The sequence below is a fragment of the Silene latifolia genome, unplaced genomic scaffold, assembly GCF_048544455.1.
Source record: "Silene latifolia isolate original U9 population unplaced genomic scaffold, ASM4854445v1 scaffold_238, whole genome shotgun sequence".
Taxonomy (NCBI): Eukaryota; Viridiplantae; Streptophyta; class Magnoliopsida; order Caryophyllales; family Caryophyllaceae; genus Silene; species Silene latifolia.
The window spans coordinates 251,110-268,897 of NW_027413187.1; the positions used below are offsets into that span (position 1 = coordinate 251,110).

The 17,788-nt window shown below is 36.2% G+C and overlaps 2 protein-coding genes across 3 annotated transcripts; one reads left to right on the forward strand and one right to left on the reverse strand.

The window, feature by feature from the left end:
- Positions 1 to 65: 65 nt before the first annotated feature.
- LOC141638951 (protein MRG1) lies at positions 66 to 8,047 on the reverse strand. Of its 2 annotated transcripts, none has more exons than XM_074448135.1 (11): positions 7,681 to 8,047; positions 6,299 to 6,352; positions 6,109 to 6,122; positions 5,365 to 5,510; positions 4,855 to 4,890; positions 3,190 to 3,221; positions 1,877 to 1,978; positions 1,710 to 1,789; positions 908 to 1,077; positions 524 to 608; positions 66 to 342 (listed from the first exon to the last, which is right to left on the reverse strand). In XM_074448135.1, exons 1-11 carry the CDS (start codon positions 7,846 to 7,848, stop codon positions 252 to 254), a joined length of 978 nt encoding a protein of 325 aa, XP_074304236.1. In that variant the 5' UTR covers positions 7,849 to 8,047; the 3' UTR covers positions 66 to 251. The 2 variants fall into 2 exon arrangements, with proteins under 2 accessions (XP_074304236.1, XP_074304235.1); XM_074448134.1 differs by having other exon boundaries at positions 4,819 to 4,890.
- Positions 8,048 to 9,640: 1,593 nt separating this feature from the next.
- On the forward strand, positions 9,641 to 10,096 carry LOC141638948 (cytochrome P450 71A6-like). Its single transcript, XM_074448131.1, has one exon. The coding sequence runs from the start codon at positions 9,641 to 9,643 to the stop codon at positions 10,094 to 10,096; it is 456 nt and encodes a 151-aa protein (XP_074304232.1).
- Positions 10,097 to 17,788: the final 7,692 nt, after the last annotated feature.

Sequence of the window (17,788 nt, forward strand, 5' to 3'; positions counted from 1 at the left end):
GTTATTTTTGCGGAACTGGCAATGACCAATTACTACCACGTCACACACAAAAAAAAAAAAAAAAAAAAAAAAAAAGCATTTCTTCTATTTTCACCAACTAAAAGATTAAATCCTCGGATGTGCAGTTACAGGACATAGAGCTCTACACTTGACGATGAATCGCGAAGTAAACACAACTAATGATACAACAAGCCATTTAGAATTAGGGTCTGGATTACAGCCACAAGTCCAACGGCTAAACCCCAGTTTAGTCAACTATCTTTACCCTTGCCACCTCCTCCCACAGCTTTCGAACCATCGTAGACTGACAGGAAGAAAGTGTTTTGATTCTTCTGAAGAAACCTACGCAAGGGGAAAAAATGTTGGTAAAGCATGCACCCATCAAGTAAAACCGAACTCAAAAGACTTCATACACCTTTTTAGGCACACAACTCCCATTCCCCATCACCACAAGGCACATCCAGAAATAAGGATAAAAGTATTACGCAATGAGTTACGAAATGGCTCAGGACAAGATTCATACTTGAGCAGGTCAACTAATTTTTGCTGCAATTGAGTCAATGTATCTTCTTCCATGTTTACGTAGGCTAACAGCTCCGGCAACTTAACTGCACTCACCACATAGTATATTAGAAATGCATGTGAAATAGCAACTCTTGCTGTCAGTTTGTATCTTATCTTCAGAATATATTTGAATTTCAGAATATAGCTGCACCAGAATCAGCATGAGTGGAAAGGATAAGTAAAATTTGATTTTCTCTGACAAAGAAATAGACAATCATAATCTCAAATGGCAAAAGCAATAATTATCTATCAGAAGACTCTCTGGATTAGGATTAAAATAACATTTCCCAGGTAAAAAGAACAGAATCTGAATCTGAAAAATATAACAAAGACATAAACATACCAAACAAGCGCAAGAGGTGCTCAGCGCCATATATAGTTGATGGAGATACATTATTGGTTACTGACTCGTGATACTGCTGCCGTTCTTTTTTGTACAAAAGCATCAGCGGCAGCGCTTTGTCAAAATAACAACGAAGTCCATTCAAAATTTCTGCGACTGAATCAGTCATCCTATAAACAGAGAGATATTTGTGAAATACAAATTCAATGATAACAAATATACTTGAAAAATAAAAGAATAGGACAGAGGAAGAAAGAACAGATGAACAAGCAAACAAAGCCATCTGTTATTAATAAAAAAAAATATCCCAAGTATATGAATATGCCTAGATTTACATATTTCCAATGGAGCCAAAGACTCATTATGCTTTGGTTCTGAATTATGGTGAAATAAATCAAAATGGCTCACTAAAGTTGGTTGCGCTTCTTTCTTTTCTGAAGTACCAGTCCTGCGATGCATTTATCGACGCAATTTCCATCTCGGGTCATTCGGAAACAACCTCTTTGTATTGCTAAAACAAGGGTAAGGCTCGAGAGCTTAACGAGTCAAGCCGAGCAAACGCTGGAACCATTGAAGCACTAGGGTAATGTTGTCGTATATGAATACGACTAGATTCAATCCCTTATCTATGCATTGGCACTTGTTAACAATACACACCATTGTTAACTCGTCATTTACGCATCAACGAAATTTTATAAACACGAGAACAGACATGCATATACACAGTACAAGAACCCAGTATAAGTGACATTATACATGCACAAGAAATAATTAAGAAGGTTAGACACTTAAGGATACTTACGTGCCATCCTTTCTTGTTCTGTATTCGAGATACTTCTTTAAAACCTCATCCACATTAGGAGAGCGGGGCAGTTTGACAAGCTGTAAGAAAAGAGATTGAGTTAAACTAACATCTGAGATACCTGATCACAAGTCACCACAGAACAACTCTGGTAAGTGGTAACATACCTTATCTTTCTGCATAACTGATTCCCAGTCATCAACTAGTTGCTTTTTCAACGTTGATGGCATCTGGATCCTAACAAGTTTTTCAGCAGAGAAATTTTCCTTCTGGCATACACAATGCAAACTATCAAAGACTGGTTACTTGTAACCACGTACACTGATATTAAGACAAAAGCAGCTTGACATTAACTTCCGTTAAACATAATGTTACACAAAGTGATCCACTGCATAAGGACAAGGAACCTTCTTTTTTTAAACCAAGGATAAGGAACTTACTATGCATGACAGTAAAATGACAAGCATATCATGGAAAATAAATACCAGAGTGTTTCAGAATGAAAGAGCCGCTTCTGAAAATTGAAAATGTATATATTAAACAAGAAACAATGAGCATTTCACTTTAGGTTTTGAATCCCAAACTTAACTCACAGAAGTTAAGGATTAACAAGAGTCCAATAGGTTTAAGCCAACAAGTACACTTCGAATGTCAACTGGGTAATATCAGAATACTCTCAGTCCAGCTATTGTGAATCACAAAGGGCTAGATGGTATGGCAAAACTACAATTATATACTCCGTATAAGAGAAGTTCGACCATGATAAAGTACATGAAGAGTTCATCCCGCCATGGCTCCATCCCATATATTATCATCCAAATTTGACTTTGGCGGTCAAAGATTGTTGACTTTGACCGGTATTTACAAACAATACACTCTGTAATACTTACAACCTTTTGAAAAAAGGTAATAAAGTTGTTGTGATAAATTAAACAAATAAAAGTATGTGTTGTATGACTTGTGTGTGTGTGTGTGTATATATATATATATATATATATATTTGGATGGTCAAAGTTGGCATTAGTTGACCATCAAGGCGTTCTGGCAAGTTGGGTATGATAAATTTGGGTGGAGCTCATACTTGGTAATTTCAAGAGAATAAAAACATGTATAGACGATTCAAGCAAAGAAAGATAAGAGTTGGTACTTGGTCCAAAGACAAAAGAATAAGCGAATAAAGGCTTATTTGCACCAAGTAACACAATAGAGTAGCTGATCACAAGAATTTGTTTATACGGCATCTAGTGACCTAGAATGGTATCAATGCAACTTTAAAAGGGTAACCCACTTTCATAAAATGCCATGTTTCATTTTACAAGAGAACCCCTGCACAGAAAAGCTAATCCCAGAGAAAACGGAAAATTGTTGAGGAAAGCTTTAGGGACTAAAAAATTTATTTCACAGGTGATATGAGGGGTGTGACATACAGTTCTGAATTTTTAAACGAGCACAAATAAGCTAGTAATGAACAGATTCAAACCTCATCAACCTTCCGCTTCTTCCCTTTTGCCACTGTACCATGTTATATATAAGTACAGAGTAAGAACATTAACCTCTTAAGAGGTACTCCCTCCGATTCTTAGGAGTTGCCCCATTTGTTTAAAATAGTCCTCACAAATCTTAAAAGTAGGGTAATTCCAAATAATTGGAGGGAGTAGAAAGCAAAAAAAAAAAAAAAATACTAATCAACGGAATATCACAATTTTTCTTAAATCTACTAAAGGTGGATAGGCACAAGAATTAGAAAGTTGAAGGTAGTTCTTCAGTAATCACTCCCTGAGCCTCATTCAATTCTTTACTCTTTTTTCCTTTATTGAATTTTTTTCCTAAATTACCCCCATTCAGCCACAACCTTCTCAGCTCTATCCCCCCACCAGCTCAGTCATCCTCCCTCAGTCACCCCAAACAACCTCAACTGATGAGACCTACCCCTACTCCTTCAGAACAGCAACAATGTTATCTATTTCTATCTTCCAAATCTCTCTTCTCCTTCATCATTCTCTCCTTCGTGTCACTCACCGGGGCCCATGCCTGCCTACCACAACAGAACTTGCACCACTTGCCAATCACCACAGATCTCCTTGCATATAAATTTTATAGTGATCAAGGTGAGTGGAGAGAAAACATGGGGAAGTGTTTTAGAGGGGCTGGGAAACAGGAAGAGATGCAGGGTTGGTGGGGCTGCGGAAGGGGATCTTGTGGTTGTTGGGATGGGTCAAAGGAAAGGTTGCGTTGTCTCAAAACACAACATAGGCTGTACCTCCAATTTCCTAGAAAATCATGCCAACCTAAATGTATAAGATTTGAGGTACAGTATCGGACACTTGTAATTGCGGCCAAAGGTGCCACACCTGCTATTATGGACAACAGTTTCATTTTATCTTTCCTATCCAACAGCACTAGGAAACTTCTTAAGAGACTTTAGGACTTTCCAAACGATAAAAACAACACAATAACATTACCGAAGTACCTCAGGCGCTCCTACCTATGGCAGCATAGAAGGGTGGGGAAATTGTGCAACATACTCTTATGTTCAAGCACTAAGAGTTTTGTTTTGATGACCCAAAAACAATTAACGAAGGTCACCTTTAATGATTTGTCCATTAATTTCAAGAATTCATGAAGTCTTGACTCACATCTCAGGTTTTATTGCTTTAAATGATTTGTCAGTTTAAGTATCAAGATTACCTTTTTAAGAGAGTCTAAAAAGCTAATATCACTTTAATTCTTTGACTCCATAGTTTGTCGATGAAATACTTAAAAAAAGGCCTTCAGCCATAGGGCAGCGTCAAATTTCTCTATCCGAGGTGTTTGTACTGTTTAGTTGACTAGGTTACCATGATGTATATATCTGCCAGAATCCATTGCTCTGACAACTTAATTTTTTTATGGTAATAAACGGACAATGATGTGCAAAAAGTACAGCAGTCAGATCAGAGCTACCGTGAAATCTCAGGCAGATCAAAGACCGCCACTGCCAATAAGGGAAAAGAATATGAAAGAAGATTATTCGTAAACAGGTTGAGATGAAGAATACGGTATTTGTTCAACACTTTGGAAGAGAAATTAAGATGATCACATTTCTCAAAATAAGCACAAAATAAATTACCAAACACAATAGTCTTAGAGCATCTGCCTGCATTACCGTTGATCTTTGCATCTTCTTTATCTCCTTTTGCATCTGCAATCAGCAGCAATTGAGTACGTCAATGGCAAAATACTTTGAGCATAAGATCACTATTGCATCCAGTAACTATATACCAAAAAAAGCATAATTAATTGGAAGGAGTACATATTGTGCCATACTCCCTATACAAGAAAGAAACACATATCAAGCCTCCACAATATAAACATAATAAACTAGCAATTAACAGTCTCAATCCTTACATACAAAGGAGCATTTGGGAATAAAGGATTGCCATTAAGTTGAAAAGGGAGCTAACTCTCTGTTTAACTAGCATATATAAAACCTCAAATGAGTTTGTGTCTCATATTCTTGAAACCATATGTTAAAAAAGTTTCTTTTGTTTACAATCTAACTCATGATTCTTGAACCATATCATTAAGAGTCAAACTCAACAGTTCAAAAAGACAATACATAAGAAAAACATTGTCACCTTGCACATGCAAAATCAATATATGACAGGATGGGTACCTGCAGAGCCTTTCGGCTTTGCCTGTGAAGAACGCCCAGACCTTTGATTCTTGTCTGCACCCTGCTTCCTTTCAAGTTCTTGCTGCTTTTGGATATTTTCATCCGTATATTTCATCAGGCGATCTGTTCCAACCCATTCATCCCAGCTGTGGAAAGATGTGAACACTAAGCAATTAGAACACGTCAAACTTGTTTGTATTTCTTACTCCATTGACCCCAATGAATTTGTCTTGCTTCCGATTAACTGTGCCTCATCAATGTTGTCTTGTGAATTTAATGTGGTTCACACACAAGGTGAAATTTATACTGTAACTATTAATCTCAATTAATCATTGTGCTTTAACTAATACGTGCCGGCTAATGTAAGATTAGTATGGGAATCGGGGCCATAAAACTAATGTGCCTAGTCAAATACAGGTTTTCAACTAAGACAGGAATAATAGGAGCGAGAAAGAAAACCTAGCTACAAGACAAATACCAGAAATAACAGCAAAATGTTTGACATCATTATTTATTAAACTTAAACGGGGTTATATGTTTTCATTAAAGCCAAATTCCAAAAGTTAAAGTCAGCCAATATATTGTGATCAAACATAAATGTGGAAGTATCACAATTCACAAGATCGAACTCTAAAACCACCTGAAAGCCTCACAAAATGTTACGTAAGCCAAAACAAGGGGAACTGATCAATACCATAAGACCTCTAGGCTCTAGCAAACTAAGCTTGATGGAAGTTTACTTACTTTTTGTTCCAACCCTGCAAATGATAAAAGGTATATGGATCATTGAGTGACTGAGTCCAGTGTAGCAATAAGGATACACTGACAGTAATCGATCAAATTAAACAATAAAATCAAAGGCAATTTGCAACAATGTTGTTTGCTGATTGAGGAAACTAATAAACAAATGAAGAGTTGAAGATTTTATACTTACAAGGTAGTGAACAAAATATCTCCACTCCTTTTTACGAATCTCTGCCTTTTGGACCTGAAACGTTATAAAGTATTCATAAGCATAGATGCAATACTGGCAATGGCAGTGGGGGTCGTGATGTTCATAATCTTACTCCTGAATCCTAATCATAACCTACACCCAATGCAAAACTATCTTTCCACCTAAATCCGCACAATTCAACCTGGATCTACAATGTCATTAAGGACTTCAAAGTTGGAACTAGACACACATCAAACCAAATACGGGGTAGAATTAAAAAAATGACACGTGTAGCTGTCGTCATTTCATAAATAATTACTCCGCACATCAATTAGACCTATCAATACATTGCAGTACGCCACAAAAAGCTCCGATAAAACTCTTAGTGGTATGTTTGGGAGCCTAGAATTGGAATTGAATTTCGTAATTGAGCCATCTCAAGCGTTTGGGAACCACAGGAATTTAGAATTAGAATTGGACTGAATTCCTTATCAATTCCAACCTAGTTAAAAGTTGGGGCTCTCAAATCCCTACCATATACTTCGTAGTAGTCATTTCAATTTCATCACTATTTACGTTTTTTTATGCAAATTTCATCGCAATACTTTTATTTATGATACTCTTTCCGATCACAAATATTTTCCGTGATAATATTTAATGTTCTCAAAAAAAAATTGATGACCTTGATCCTATGTTACTCCGACACGGCACCTGGTGCTGTGTGTGTGGACACCTATCGTGGTCGACAATTCATTTTAGACCAAAAAATTGAAAAATTCGCACAAAATAGCCTTGTTCGACACTCGACACGTGTCAGACACTGACAACACAGCTGGCTCGATCCATATCCATCCCACCCAATTTCAATTCGAATTCCAATTCCACACGTTTCCTTAACGATTTTTTGGAATTGGATTGGAATTGAATTCAAACATTTTAATTTCCAAAACAGAAATCATAACAATGAAATCAATTCCGCATTTTCAAACATTACCTAGATTCATTCAGCTATCCAGAGCACTGAAAACTATTATTAGATTCATTCAGCTATACAAAGCAATGAAAACATAAATCTAAAGCGGACTAATTTCAAAATCAGAGCAATACTCCCTTTGTCTCAGTCATATGAATAATAAATAACTTTTTTATTCTTCACGGTGAATATTTTAATCAAAGGTAAACATATAGCCGAATCTTGAGAATTTCCAGAACTTAACAAAACTATCTATAATCAAATTAACAATCGAAACCCTAAGAAAACCAACACACTGAAATTTGGACAAGGCATAAACAAAATAACTAAGTAACACATGATGCAATCAACTAGAAAATTCAAGAAAATTACCAAAAAAAAAAAAAAAAAAAAGAAGAGGATTGAAAACCTTGGCTTCGTAGATGCGAGGACCGTGGTAAGCGAGGACTTTTTCCCCGTCGGAAAAAAGGCTAGGTTTAGGATCGGAAAGACCACCATTGGAAGAATCGCTGCCGTCGACGGCGGCATTATGGTTGCCGGAATCGTCTTTTCTGTCGCCGGTGTTTGAGGAACCCATACTTTAATTTTTTCTAACTTCCGTTTGATTCTTGTCGTTATAATTTTGGCGCTCTCTTCTCTATTTCACTGCTTTTTTTTGCTTTTGGATTTTGGAAATGAAATGGGGATGAGAGACTGAGCAACCCCTCCTCCGCGCCCTTTCTTCCGCTGTCCAAATTTTGTAGCTTTGTCCCAACCAAAATTGGCAACTCAATTGATTTCCGTGTCTATTTAATAGAGCATGTTTGGCCTCGATTCTCATAAATGAGTTTTTGTTTTTCAAGCTTAATTTTTCAAAAGTGTTTTTAAAAGCAGAAACAACAAATAGCTGCTTCTATTTCTATGTGCAAAAATATGGATTTTTAGCTTTTGAGAATTTTTTTTTAACTTTTAGAAAACTATGTGTTTGGCCAAAAAGTGTTTTTGAGTCCAAAAACACTTTTACAAACTAGGCCAAACACACACTAATTATGGAACTTGCTAAATCCCGCGCACTAAATTACTCAATCCCCGCAATTTTTCCCTTTATTCCGAATATACCCTCACACTTCTCGCCTCACAAGGAGAGAAACAGAAGAGGATAAAAAATCAAAAAAATGAGAAACCCTAATCTACTCAGCCTAATCGTTTACTGCAATTCATTGCAAATTCAATGGATGAACAAACTGCACTGTCAAAGCAAGTGTGAATCATCAGATTCGTCGTTATCGTGAATCTTTCCAGTACCAACAAACTTCCCGATGAACAAGCTCAATCCAAATCCTTGCAATGGCTAATCAAGCACAACGAAGAAGAAAGAAATGGCATCTCGATTTAATGTCAGTTTAAGAAAACAAAAAAATTGTCTCTAATTGATTGTAGTAGCAGCATATCGAAATAGGAATAGATCAAAATCGACCAAAGTTGTTGTAGTAGAGAGAATCTTCAAGAAGAGAAATCAAATAAGAACGAAAATAGCAATAGTTTGAAATCAATTTTGATTTCGAAAAAGAGATCATGGTAAGATTATTGGTAGTCTTGAGATAAGACTTTGGTAAGTCTTAAGACAAGACTCACTCAAGAGTCAAGACTACCAATCTTATATATATATATATGGTCGGGATCCGGTGAGAACCACAAGTATAATGAGAACTGTGAGAACCCCTTGTATCCGTTAGATCTCAAAAAGACCCAAACCCCCGTCATTTTACATTATACATTGTTCTGTCACTTTTCTTTCTTTATCTTTCTTCAAAGTTCACAAAAAAAAAATCCCTCTGATCGACCATCAATTTCGCAGCTCCTCGTTACTACTAATCTTTCTTTTTCTCATATTTCGATTGCATTCCAGGCATTTTGAATTCAACCTCGCTATGGTTTCTTCCTCAGTGAACGTTGTGGATTTGACAGGTTTGAAATTAATTTTCATTTTTCTGAAATTAGGGTTTATATTTTATGTGTTTTCAATTTTTCGATTCATCAATTAAATTTAGTCGAAATTAGGGTTTATATTCATTATTTAATCCGTATTTCTTTTTCTTTGATGATAATTAGGGTTTATATTCATCAATTTAGATGATAGTAATTCATTGTTTTGACTTATTGTTGTTGATTTCTGGTGTTATGACTGAAACATTTTAGTGTTTATAATTGAAGTTGTACAATGGAATTGGAAGATTCGATTATTATAATTGTGACTTCTATTTGATTTTTGTTGTTATTTAAAGTGTTCAAGAGTAAATTTACTACATGTTAAATCTCTGCTTATACAAAAAGAGGTAAGAAGAATCAGCACAGGCAAAGAACTCGTAACAGAAGATTCACTAGAAAACATGAAGTACTTAAAAGCAGTGATCAAGGAGACTCTGCGACTACACCCACCAATCCCTCTACTAGTTCCTCGCGAATCAACACAAGACCTGAAGATAAAAGGCTATGACATCGCCTCCAAAACAATGGTCATTATCAACGCTTGGGTGATTCAGAGAGACCTGGATATATGGGAGGAACCAGAGGTGTTCCGTCCAGAGAGGTTCTTGGACTCCTCTGTTGATTTTAAGGGGCAAGACTTTGAATTGATTCCATTTGGAGGTGGTAGAAGGATATGCCCAGGAATAACATTTGCAATGACCAGCAATGAACTCGTACTGGTTAATCTTGTTTACAAGTTCAATTGGTCATTGCCGGAGGGAGCCCTGAGTGACACATTGGACATGTCTGAAGGTACTGGTCTTACTATCCGTATGAAATATCCGCTTCTTGCTACTGCTACGTCCTATACTTGCTAGTAGAGGCATTTGTCATTAAGAATTCTAAAATAAGGCGCGATTCCAATGGGATACTACCTGATGTTGTGAGGTATAGCCTGTTCCTAAACTATCAAAAAGCATTTCAGATTCCAATAGCAAGATTGTTGGACATGAACATATCAGTTTATACTATCTTTAATATTGTAATTACCATTTCTACATTACGGATACTTACATTTTACTTATTTCGAAAGCCAATTAGCTCAAATGGGAGAGCATTGTGCAATGCACAAGATGTGGGTTCAATTCCCACATTGGCTAGGATTTACATTGAGATCGCCAAAGAATGTATGGTCATAGCTTCTATACATAAGCTAGTCTTTAAATTTCTGATCACTACAAAGCTATTACATTGCCCCCTTTACGTTTTTACTATACAGGCAAGTCTAATTATGGCATGTTTAGTCTTAGCTGTACTAGATCGCTTGCATCTCAACAAGTTACAATCATGAGATTTGTTATTTAGTAGGCTATATGGGATTCGAACCCATATCTTTGTGCAAAATTTGCACTTTGCTCTACCATTGAGCTAATAGCCTTTAAAATACACTAAACAAAGATGAAATGAGGAGGTATACATAACACAATTTCTCCAAAGAGATAAATCATAACATATTAAAGAATTTAGAGGAGTCAAAAACCCAACAGACAGTATATTTATATATCCAAAACATTAATCTCAACATCTAACACCTAAAATTGATTGAGAGATCAATTAAAAGCCACAAATTAACAACTGTCTCATATTTTAGGAAGATCTTGAAATAAATAGCACACCAATCATGGTTGATTCTTAGAGAAAAAGTAGCAGAAATGTTAATGCAGGTTGCAGGAAAGGCAAATGGGCAAGCAAACAACATTGGCCTCATTAGTGTCTTCAAATGCTAAAGAATCAGACACTTGATACAATGGCAATTGAAATGGCCAAGGGTGTGGTATACCAAGGCAAGATTTAGACGCGGTGTTAGCCCAAAGTTCGGATCGTAAGTCAAAAGCAGTCTTCATACAAGAAAGCAGGGCATCCGAAATCCAATCGAGTAATTTAAGCCAAAGGAGAGGGTCCCAAATGACGGAAAGTCTCTTTGAATTGAATCGATATCTGTTAGTACACAAATTACCAGCCCTCAGAAGTAGAACAATTATATGCAATGAATCAAGCAATCAACAACAAAATGGAATATTAAACCAAAGTAGAACAATAATATGCAATGAATAATAGTAAATCTGGTAAATCTAACAGCTAACTAACTGATGTAACTGAAGAACTTTTTAATGCACATACATGGTCTAATCATACACATAAAAATAACAAGTACACACATGCAAACAAAGTTTAAGAAAAATACTTTAAGAAGATACTCTTCGACACATACTTAAATACCTAAATTCCATGCACCTAGAACACCATTATATGTTAGACTTACCAAGACTCAACGCCCTCAAAACAAAAAGACACCCTAAAGAGCACAAATTGAAACTAGAAATAAATTGATGTAACCAAAGACTTTTTTAATGCACATAGAACTTATCATCATGCACCTAAAGACAAAAATAAAGACAAAACTAAATTAAAACTAAAAAGAGGAAGGGGAATACGTTAAAACAAGGGGGGAAGGGCATCCTAAATTTAGGATGGGAAAAGGGTCTAGAGTTCGATAAGGCAGCTCCGTGCTCTTTCCTTTATTATTGGAACGGAGTTAAATTAAAATTAGGGGGATATAGTGTCCTTAAGTAGGCCATTTTCCCTTATGGCAGCTGAACAAAAGGACATCCTAAAGGGGTCATAGTGAACCCTATAGAGGGGATGTGTGGAACTAGCTAATCTGATGTACCTGAAGAACTTTTTAATGCACATAAAGAACTTTTTAACGCACATACAACCCCTTATAAAGCACCTAAAGACAAAAGGACACCCTAAAGAGGGTCAGAGTGAACCCTTTTGAGGGGAGGGATGAAACTAGAACTAACTTATGCACCTAAAGAAATTTTTAATGCACATAAAGAACTTTTTAATGCACGTACAACTTCTTATCATGTATCTAAAGATAAAAAAGACACCCTAAAAAGGGCAGAGTGAACCCTTTAGAGGGGATGGATGAAACTAGAACTAACTTATGCACCTAAAGAACTTTTTAATGCACATAAAGAACTTTTTAATGCACGTACAACTTCTTATCATGCACCTAAAGACAAAAAAGACACCCTAAAAAGGGCAGAGTGAACCCTTTTGAGGAGACGAGTTTAAAAGTAGGGGGAATAATGTCCTTAAGTAGGACGGGAAAAGGTTAAAGGTTGGATTAGAGGCGGCCCGGCTACGCGCACCCACCTAATCCACCCCCAAACCCTTTCCCTTATGATGGAAACTAGTTTAAATTAATTTAAATATTGTCCCTAAGTAAGCCGAAAAAGAGTTTAGGGTAGGATTAGCGAACCTTACAGCCTACCCAAAACCCTCTTCCGAGGAAGTTATTAAAACGACGATTGAACAAAAAGACACCCTAACTTTCGAGGGAATGGGTGAAACTAGAACTAAGTAATGTACCTAAAGAACTTTTTCATGCACATACAAATTCTTATCATGCACCTAAAGACAAAAAGACACCTTAAAGAGGGCAGAGTGAACCCTTTTGTGGAGACGGGTTTAAAGCAGAGGGATAGTGCCCTTAAGTAGGATGGGAAATGGTTGAAGGTTGGATTAGGCAGGTCGCTACACGGACTCGCCTAATCCAACGCGGCCTAAACCCTTTTTCTTATGATGTGAACGAATTTAAATTAGGGGAATATTATCCTTAAGTCGGCCGAAAAAGGGTTTAAGGTAGGATTAGCCAACCTTGCGACCCTAAATCTATTGAAACCTGCTAAAAATTGTTGTCTTGCTCTGCTGAAACTATAATTAAGCTTTTTACACTTGGTCTTATGGTCGCATTTTGTGAAACTAATCCGATTAATTTTAAACCTCTCCCTTATACGCTTTAGCTCATCATCTCAAGTATTAACTCCCAAATTTAATTCTCATATAGCTCTAATAGTGTTATAACAAGACTATTCACTACCTAATCTATGCTCCTTGTTCAAATACGTAACAATATTATGTTAATACACATGAATTTGTTGTCCTCACAACGAGAAGCAACACAACACATAATAAGTTTACGTACATTTCGTCGATACTCATCGATACTCAAACAAGGTCAACAAGATGCGAAAAGTTACAACAACATCAGAGCCTTAAGGATGCGAAAAGTTAGAAACAATAAAAATATAATATCTTAAAAAAACACTCAACCATAAAACAGCACATCCAAAAATCGATTAATAGGTTATTAATCAACATGTAAATGACAATTGAAAGCAAATGACACTGAAAATAAACGAAAACAAAAAGAAAGCAGAACAAATCAGGAATGCAAAATTTAACGAACTAATTTGAAGCATAAAATTATAAAAATTGAGGAAAAAGAAAGAAAAGGGGAATTTGAGAAAGTACCTAAATGAACATAATCGTAGATGAAATTAGAGAGAACGAAGAAGGAAACAAGCTTGAATATGGCCGAGTCATGTGCTCAACTGCGGTAGATCGTCGTAGGACAGCATGATCAAGAACGAGTTGTGAGTGTACCAAAATGAGAAATTAGGGTTCAATTTCTTTGAAATTACGTAAAATTTGGGGAAATAATTACTGAAATGATAAATTAGGATTTGATTTCTTTGAATTAGGTCAAATGTGGAGGAAATAATTACCGAAATTAGCGATTCAGCAAAAGTAACACTCCTTGGGGAGTGAACATCTCACCGACATTTCGTGTCATAGTCGGCAACTGAGAATGGTGATCGACGGTTGGAAATGAAGCAGAGAGAAACTACTGATCGTAGAGAGAGGAAAAATGAGGAGTGAAAATGTGTTTTGGTAAATGAGGTGAGTAGAATGGGTTTGGGGGTGGTTTCTTAATTTGCGAGAGATTTTCACGAGTTAATCGCATGTCTACGATACATTAAATCCAAGGGCTGTAAATAGTTCTCACAGTTCTCATTATCTTAGTGGTTCTCATAGGATCCCGAATCTATATATATATATATATATATATATATATATATATATATATATATATATATATAGAGAGAGAGAGAGAGAGAGAGAGAGAGAGAGAGAGAGAGAAAAGTTCTTATAAGTCCACCATATGTTTTGAGTCCATAAGTCCTATCCCTTACCATTAGATCCTCCAATATGGATGGTTGAGATTGAAGATAACAAACACACTTAACACTAATGAGTTTCCTATACACTAATTAATCTCACTTTCTCTCTCTAGCTTTAATTATACATTCACTAATTCATTATTATACACTTAACAAAAAAAGGTCTTCTTATACTTCAAAGTTTATACAAATTTTACGAGTGTAATTCTAACAAAAAAAAGTGTAATTTTAACAAAAAGAAAGCGGTTTTGACGGATATTATTTTGAAATTTCGAATTTTGAATCAAGTTTACGACAAATTTGAAAATTCGAAGGAATTTTACGTCAATTTTTGAGTTTTTTTTTTCAAATTTTAACACAACTCATTGTAAATTGAGTGTTTTATAACTTATAATTGTAACTTTAGTCTTTTAGAAGTGTAATTTTAGTCAACTAAAATGTAATTTTAGTCTATTAAAGTGTAATTTTAGTCCATTAGATTGTAATTTTAGTGTAGAAGTGTAACTTTAGTCCATTAAATTGTAATTTTAGTCCAGAAGTGTAACTTTAGTCAACTAAATTGTAATTTTAGTCCATTAAATTGTAATTTTAGTCCATTGAGAGTATATCTCTAGTCCATATTCAATGTGGAACTTTAATCCATTGAGAGTGTAACTTTAGGCCATTGAGAGTGTAATTTTAGGCCATTGAGAGTGTAACCATAATAAAAATGGGACATTAATCCCATTTTTGTCTTCAATGAGAGAGAAGTTGGTGGAAAAATAAATGTTATATAGTGGATTAATATTTGATTAGTGCGAATTAGTAAAGTAGAGAGGGAGAGTGTTTAATTAGACATTAATCCTCCATTTTTTGCTTCCAATCTTAACCCTCCATCTTCCTCATCCATTGGCTCTAAATGGGACTTATGGACTCACACCTTAGAGGTGAACTCATATGATCCTAATACTATATATATATATAGGGTCGGGATCTGGTGAGAACCACTAGTATAATGAGAACTGTGAGAACCGCTCACAGTCATTGGATCTCTAATTATACTAGACGACTGAACAGAGTCATCCCCCAAATTGTCGCGCATCCCCCAACCCCTCCAAGCATAATTCATTTTCCAATTTTCCTTTCTCTCTTATATTTCTATCTCTCTCTTCGACCTTCAAGTTCCACTCCACCGTAATCGGCCACCACCTGTCCTCATCGCTTACTGATGCGACACTTATTCTTCTCTTTTGGTCCCCTGCTGCGACACACACCTATACCAGCACTGCATATCCGAGCTCTGTCGCTTACTGCTGCGATGACCGCCATCCTCACCTCCACCTCATTCGTCCCCATGTTGTGGCGACCACCGCAACAAACCAAATCCGTATCACTGTTATTTGTTCTCACACTTTCGGTGTCGATTTGCTGCTTCGAGTTGATTTCTACGCAGCTATTGCATCGAATCCGAGTGTGCTATTGTTCTAATTGATTCAAGGAGGGTTAAATTGGCATCTTATCTCCAATTTCAGGTGTCTTCTAATCCCTAATTGCTTTAATTGCATCAATTTGTTTAATTTGTAAAATTAGGGTTTCAGAAATTCGTTCTTTGGATTCAATTAGTTCAAGTTATGGTCAACTTCCATAGGATGTTACTCTCATTTTGCGGTAGCGAATTGAGTCTATTATAGGGCAAAAATTTCAGGCCTTATCCGAGTAGATTTTGATGCTGATTTAGGTGTTAAATCTGCTAACTTGCTTTCATTTTTGCTGCAAATGGAGATACGCATATTGGAGATTTGCGGATTTTGAGGTCGGTTTGGCTCGACTTCTGTTATGTCGAGTCATTGTTGGCAAGAGCTTTTTTTTGATAAGGAAACAATGATTGGGAGACTGAAAGCCACTAAGCCACTGACTGTCAAGAGCCGCAATTCTTACCTTTCAATGACGAAGTAGGTTCCAAATAACATCCAGCAGATAATCGTTAGAATCCAACATAGTATGACTAGCCTGTGGGATTTTACAGCAGAAGTTATATCATATGTATCTCTTCCACAGTCGAGGATAATACTCAAATACTTGTTGTTTACTTACATGTAAACTACCTATCGAAATCTCAGGACTCCGAAAACTGCATATACAAAGAGGTGTACCATAAGATTGAATAGTTTCGAAAGAATACTCTCTTGATTAAAAATGGACAAATGAGTCATCGAGGTCTAGTGTATATTTGATCAGTTCAGGTTGGATTTTGTTTGGTCACTTCGGGTTCAAGTACATTTTTGTATGGTATCACTGGTTTTGTTTTCTGGGTGAGGGTCAGATTGGGTCAAGCAAAGTTTGAGCCTAGTACAGGTCGGATTGGTAAATTTGGATTGTGATCTATTATCCGGTTGTTTCATTCAAGCCTTCTCCTAAGATACCGCTAACAGTTTTCTTGTAAACAATATGTCGCTAGTGATGTACTTACCGGTCAAGGCAGTTACAAAACCGAGGCTCAAGCCTATTGTGGTGGAAGTCAGAATGTACCTAACAGAGTTTAAGTTCATCAGGATGAAACACGTGAGAACCTTAATTAAGACAAGAAAGAATGTTGTTAAGAGATTACATTATTCTCGGCACTTTTCCTGCTAATTTCTGTTAATTTGAGCTTGCTTTTTAATACCGGTCACTGCATAACTGAGTTTATCAGATCGAGAAGATAAGAAATTAGCAGCCTGATCGTCATCAATGTTACCACTTTGTTTCAAGATTACACTGATCTTTCTCATTGCTCCGGTTGCATTATACATGCTGCCGGATGCTTGTTCAGCAGTGTTGGTTATTATTTTCAGGATCGTCTTTGTTCTAGACTGAAATCCCGCACTCCTTGCTAAAGCAATTCCCGATGCAATGCTGTTTCACCACAGAAAATGAATTGTTAAACTTCTGCACTTCTTACATTTGATAGTAGCAGCCAGTCATGGTAATTTTCTTATCGTATTTTACATATTCAAATGAAGTTAAGATCCACTGAACTTTGCTTTCGAGTTACGCTTGGAAAAAAATGTATTTCTTCTAACAGAAGATTAAAATTGAATACATAGATAGGACTGTAAAAACTATTGCTATAGTCCGAAGGGGGTTACTAGGCTACAAAAAAACAGCACATTATGAAGTTACTAGGATGCAAAACAGGATGCACATTTTACTTATTTAGAAAGCCAATTAGCTCAAACGGCAGAGAATTTTGCAATGCACAAGATGTGGGTTTAATTCCCACATTGGCTAGGAAATACCGGTGTTTCTTTTATATTCTTTTACATTGTGATTGCCAAGGACTGGAAGTTTCTATGTATAAGCCTAAAATGACTTGAAAAGGCCGATAAATACATTAAATCTCCTTCACAGTCATTTCCCTTATTTCATGGACATAGAACCTTATTTCATGCACAAAGAACTTTATTTCATGTACATATTATGAAAATTAATGTCCTTAACCGACAGTAATTAGTA

Bases quoted from the DNA above. Each gene is read 5' to 3' on its own strand.
- LOC141638948 (XM_074448131.1), top strand. From the start codon at position 9,641: ATGAAGTACTTAAAAGCAGTGATCAAGGAGACTCTGCGACTACACCCA.
- LOC141638951 (XM_074448134.1), bottom strand. From the start codon at position 7,848: ATGGGTTCCTCAAACACCGGCGACAGAAAAGACGATTCCGGCAACCAT. The intron at 4,891-5,364 runs GTACCCATCCTG...TGCTGATTGCAG, and splicing joins AAAGCCGAAAGGCTCTGCAG to ATGCAAAAGGAGATAAAGAA. The intron at 1,078-1,709 runs GTAAGTATCCTT...CTCTGTTTATAG, and splicing joins AGAACAAGAAAGGATGGCAC to GATGACTGATTCAGTCGCAG.